This window comes from Parasteatoda tepidariorum, chromosome 9, assembly GCF_043381705.1.
Source record: "Parasteatoda tepidariorum isolate YZ-2023 chromosome 9, CAS_Ptep_4.0, whole genome shotgun sequence".
In the NCBI taxonomy this organism is placed as follows: domain Eukaryota; kingdom Metazoa; phylum Arthropoda; class Arachnida; order Araneae; family Theridiidae; genus Parasteatoda; species Parasteatoda tepidariorum.
The window spans coordinates 722336-727592 of NC_092212.1; the positions used below are offsets into that span (position 1 = coordinate 722336).

The 5257-nt window shown below is 31.6% G+C and overlaps 1 protein-coding gene across 1 annotated transcript in view; it reads left to right on the forward strand.

Moving 5' to 3' along the window:
* LOC107444658 (uncharacterized) overlaps positions 1 to 4424 on the forward strand; it is a 26729-nt gene extending 22305 nt beyond the window's left edge. Inside the window, exons 7-8 of the mRNA XM_071185281.1 lie at positions 3049 to 3081; positions 4153 to 4424. Coding sequence (XP_071041382.1) covers positions 3049 to 3081; positions 4153 to 4424 — 305 coding nt within the window. The remainder of the gene's footprint in view (positions 1 to 3048; positions 3082 to 4152) is intronic.
* The last annotated feature ends 833 nt before the right edge of the window (positions 4425 to 5257 follow it).

A 5257-nucleotide genomic window follows, 5' to 3' on the forward strand; every position in this document is an offset into this window, starting at 1 on the left:
ATATATAAGTCGAATTTTATGCAAATTCGAATTTTTCTGAATCATTTGATTCGAATCACGTAATTCGCAATTAAGTCGTTATTCGAATCAGTGATCCAAATTACTAGATTCGAAATGAGATCTGTGTATCTTGATTCGAATTGATCTAATTCATTCGATTCGAATTGATCTGAATTATTTAATTCGAATCAGTGATCCGAATCACATGATTTGAATCATAGATCCAAATCATTTGATTTGAATTGTGATACAAATTGCATGATTCATAACAGTGTTCTGAATCCCTTCATAAGAATCATTTATTCGAATCACATGATTCGAATCACTGATTTGAATCACTTGATTCGAAAAATGATCCGAATTACATGATTTGAATCAGTGATCTGAGTCACTTGATTCGAATTTGTGATTTGAATCTCTTGATTCGAATCACTGATTTGAATAACTTGATATGAATCAGTGATTAAATCAATTGTTTCAAATCAGTGATCAAAATTACTTGATTTTAACAAATAATGCGAATCGCATGATTTGAATCATTGATTCACATCATACAATCAAGGGTTCGAATCATTCATTAATCCAAATCATTTGATTCGCATCACTACTTTGAATCGTTCGATTAGAATGACTGCTCTGAATCCCTCGACTTGAATCACTAATCAAAATCACATGATTCGGATCAGTGATCTGCGTCACTTGATACGAATTCGATCCTCTCACAGCATTACTTTTGTGCAAACGGAGTGTTTCATTGTAATTTGTTTTATGTAACAATTTTGATTGAAAAAAATATATATTAATTGTATAGTCGCAAAACTATTACAGATATGCTAACAGTAGAAACACGTAAATATTTTTTTTTGTAAAATGTGAACCATTAAAGACAGAAGTATAGCTTAAGAACAAAAAATTTTAGTACATAATGAATTAAAGACAAAAAGTACGAATCATCATTTTTTCTTTGTTAAGCAGCGCTTTCAGAAAAAAGAAAAGCAAAACAATTGAAACATGGAAACAGCAATAAAATCTCGACCGTCATTTAAATTAATGCACCCCCCCCCCTTCTTCGAAATTTAATATTCTTGAGAGCTGGGAGGCTGAAGAAAAAGAGGAATATTGATTATTTGTGATAAAAAAAAAGATTGAGAATATGTACTATTAAGTTGGAAACCACACCTTCTTCTGAGGAAAAAAAGATCAATTTTTTTTTCTAAATGATTTACACACGTATTCTAGAGTTTATTTTACTTTATTTTCCTTATTTATTTACTCATTTATTTATTTATTTCACAAAATAGGTGAAAAATAGGTAGTGTTTATTTCCTGTATTGTAATAGTTTGCTTCCTATAGTGTAATTCTGTAGCCAAGTAATTTTGTACTCAACACAAAACAAGGGAGCTCCAGGATCAAACTAGCTTTCGTGGTGAGCGTTTTGTTGAAACTAACCCGTATTTGCGTTACATAGAGGAAAACCACGAAAATCTCCCGTAATTAGCCTAACAGCAAGAGGATTCTAATCCAAAATCAGCCATGCACTGAGGATATTTTACGTCAGCACTGTGGTCGGTGCCTTTTAAGCTATTATTGGTGCTAGGAATGCTTAATTAAATTGTGATTATAGGAAAATAGTGTACTTACACAGGCACTAGAGCAACACGGGAGTTGGTGTACGCTCCAAACAGGGTCTAATCCTAACCTTTTTTGCATTTATTCGTATCAAAATAAAAAAGGTTATTTTGAATCATGCCTTAAACAAAAAGGCAAATACGAGGAATAATTAGAATAGCTTTTTTTGAAAAGACAATAATATGATATTGAGGCAGTACTGCAGAAAAAATTTAAAAATAAAAAATTAAAAAAAATTTAGAATCAATTGTATAATAAATAAATCACTTTCATCTCATTTTTATCAATTTCATTATCGAATCATTCACTGATTCGAATCAACACGCGAATCGAATCTGTAAGTGATTCGAATAATCAAAGTGATCCGAATCACTTTGATGATTCGTTTTGCCCAATTCTACTAGGTAATAGAAAACAAAAGTAATGATATTTATTTGTTTAGAAGAGCCGTAAAAACTCATCATTGGCGACAATGAGGCTTAATTAATGTTGTTAATATGTTAATTGATGTAAAAAAAACTACTGTACTGAAAATCAAAAATAATAGAGGAAAGATAATTATTCAGTTTGAAGAGCCGTAAAATATCTCCATATTATTGTTGATATTAATGCCCTATTAATATTGCTAGTATTAATTGAAATGAAATAAGCTATATGTAAAAAAAAGCAGAATTAAAGGAGAAAAAATATTAATAGAAAATTCGTTTATAAGAACCGTAGAAAATAGCCATTCACAGATGTCGCTTAATTATTGTTCACTACAGACGATAATAAGTACTACTGGTAATTGGTGGGGTTTTTGTAGGAACTCTAACAATGGGTGTTCCGTAGTTTCAGAAAATATTTTTTCAGTGGTAGCAAAGATAGTATATTAATTTTATTTAAATAAATTAGAATTAAAGAACTTTATTTTACTACTATTTATAAATATTTCAACAGTAAATTAAGGTCTGGCAGAGAAATGATCATGCTTCAAAATCCTTATCAAGTTCTAATAGGAATTCCATTTAAAAAAAAATTCGGTTTTAGCTGCCTGACAAATGTAGTTTTCACAAAACTAAAATTTTGAAGGGTTATGTAATGAGTACCAAATATGCTAATGTAAGGTATAAAATATTATATTGATATATTAGGTGATTATTTAAACAGCACCAATACTAAGCAGTTTTAATATCAATATAATATTTTATGGTCCCTCGAAAGGAATATGTACTGGAGAAAATTACTTGATAGTGGCAAATTTTAGCTATCGTGAATTAGCCGTAAGTAATCACATCATGCCAAGTAATGCAAAATCCATTTTATTTTTATTCTAATGGGATAAACTACAAAAAAACGAGCATTGCTTACTTCAATAAATCAAAGCCACTGAAGAGGGCAACAAATAATATTAAATTAAAAATTAGAAATTATTTCAGCTAGATTAATTGAAAACTTGGTGGAAGAATCAGGTAAGTGACATTTTCAGAATGAAAAAGTTTTATCCGAACTGCTTTATTATCAATTTATTAAAAGGTGGAACTAATAATTCTTTGCTTCATTTTATTTACCACTGCCTAATTTGAAATAAAAATCATGCAATGGTACTAAAAACTAATGTGGATTGGTTATGTTAAGATCAGTTCTGTTATATTAAACATACTCATATTGATGCAACTACTTTTTATTATTTTCTCTGATTCATTTATTCTCTTAAAAATTTCACTTACCTGGTTCTTCGATCAAGCTCTTTAATTCTGCCGCTTTTCAGTTTTCAGCTTGATTTCGTAGTATTACTCAGTGCTGATATTTTGATTATTTATTTATTTTTTACTTACCCCATGCAAAGAACGAATTTTCAGCTAGCTCTTAAATAAAAATCTGGCAAAAAAATTTATTTTGAATATATATAACGAAAAAGCAATTAAATAAACTCAAAGTAAAATTTGGAAAAGCGCTAAAGCAGCATTACCCTAACATCTGTTTTCAAATAAACTTATAAAAAGATTTTAAAATTATATTTTTATCGAAAAAGAAAAGTAAATTTTAATAGAACAAAAGAAGTATGAATGCAATACAGGACTTTATCAGGGTACACCCTGAATTCATGCATTTATGTAGGAGCATTAAATAGTTCGCAACTATTTAATGAATCAAAAGCTCTATTCGTGATTTGAAATTTACATCTTCAGCATTTTATGTATTTTTTCGAAATGGAGCTTCTGTACACTAAGTCAAATAACGCGTCTGTTTTATTAAATAGTTATTAACAAAAAAATCTTCAACATGAATGCATGCTGAATGATCCCTGATAAATTCCTGTATTGCATTCATGCTTCTTTCATTTTATTAAAATTTAGTTTCCTCTTTTGATTTGATTATCATCTCTCTCTTCTTCAGAGCAGAGCATTTAATTAGGATAGGACACACATGAATCGCCTTTAAGTTTCATCAAATTGCAACGAAGCAGATGATTTCGGGTCAGATGATAGTAACCTTTCGATTGATTAAACCCATTGATTGATTGTGTGTATTAATTTCAGAGTACACTCTTTGTGTGATGGATGCTCATATACCAGTCATCCTTCTCAAATGTCGCAAACTGCTGGATTCAACTAAGGTGGTAAAGACTGTAAAGGCTACCAGCGAGGATAATAAAAACGCCCTCGTCTTGTGCGGCTCAAAGACGGCCCTCCAGAGGATTGACATGGAAGATGCTGGCGATAGGGTTATCACAAGAGTAAACTTCACATGCGCTGAATTGGACGCTGAAGAACTGGCTGACACGAGCTTGGCTGAAAATGGAGTTGGATAAAACCCTATTCATTCGATGTTCACAAGACCAATTAAATCTTGAGAGAGAAAACTTTGATTTTTAGCAAACCTCATTTTCATTGGCATTCGCAATTTAGAGAATTTTCGCATTATAATATCAGCAGAAACCGCAGCTTGGCAATTTTTTTGAAAAGTGGGAATATTGGGTCGACCAGATAGGTCACGCAAATTCAGTAAATAACTTTACTGAATTTGCCTGATATGCCCTGGGGAAATGTATTCCGCAATTTTCTGCAATCTTTACCTGGCTTGAAAGTAGCATTCTCGATCATTGCGTTATTTCCAACATGAAGATACGATGCATTGCCTGTATACCAGTAAAAATAACAGACTCCGTAAAAAATTTGTTTTATACCTTAAAGCGATGGTAACTGGTGGATGTTAGATCTGTCGGGTCACAAAGTCCTCTATGTTACCATAACAAATTATACCTCTGGGGGTACTGGATTGGAGAGGGATCGTTTTCAGGTTCAGGTCAAAATTACGATCTGTGGATGAATGAATGGATGTATGAATGGGTCTGCCCTATAAACGAGTGTGAAGTATGGGTGTGGCAGAAGTTGAATTATTGGCCATAGATGGCGCTACTGTAAAACACGAACAAATGGTCCCCATGCCTTAATGCCTAATAACCGCAACATACCTTACAACTCAATTGGATGTGCATGACCATGCCTGTATATTAAAACTGTTGAAAATTATGTCATCAACAATGTTATTTTTCTCTCTTTTATCACACAAAACATATTAAAGTCTGTTTCGTAGCTTTTGAGATAGTCGACGAAATCGGAAAATTCTCTTCATTTATAACAC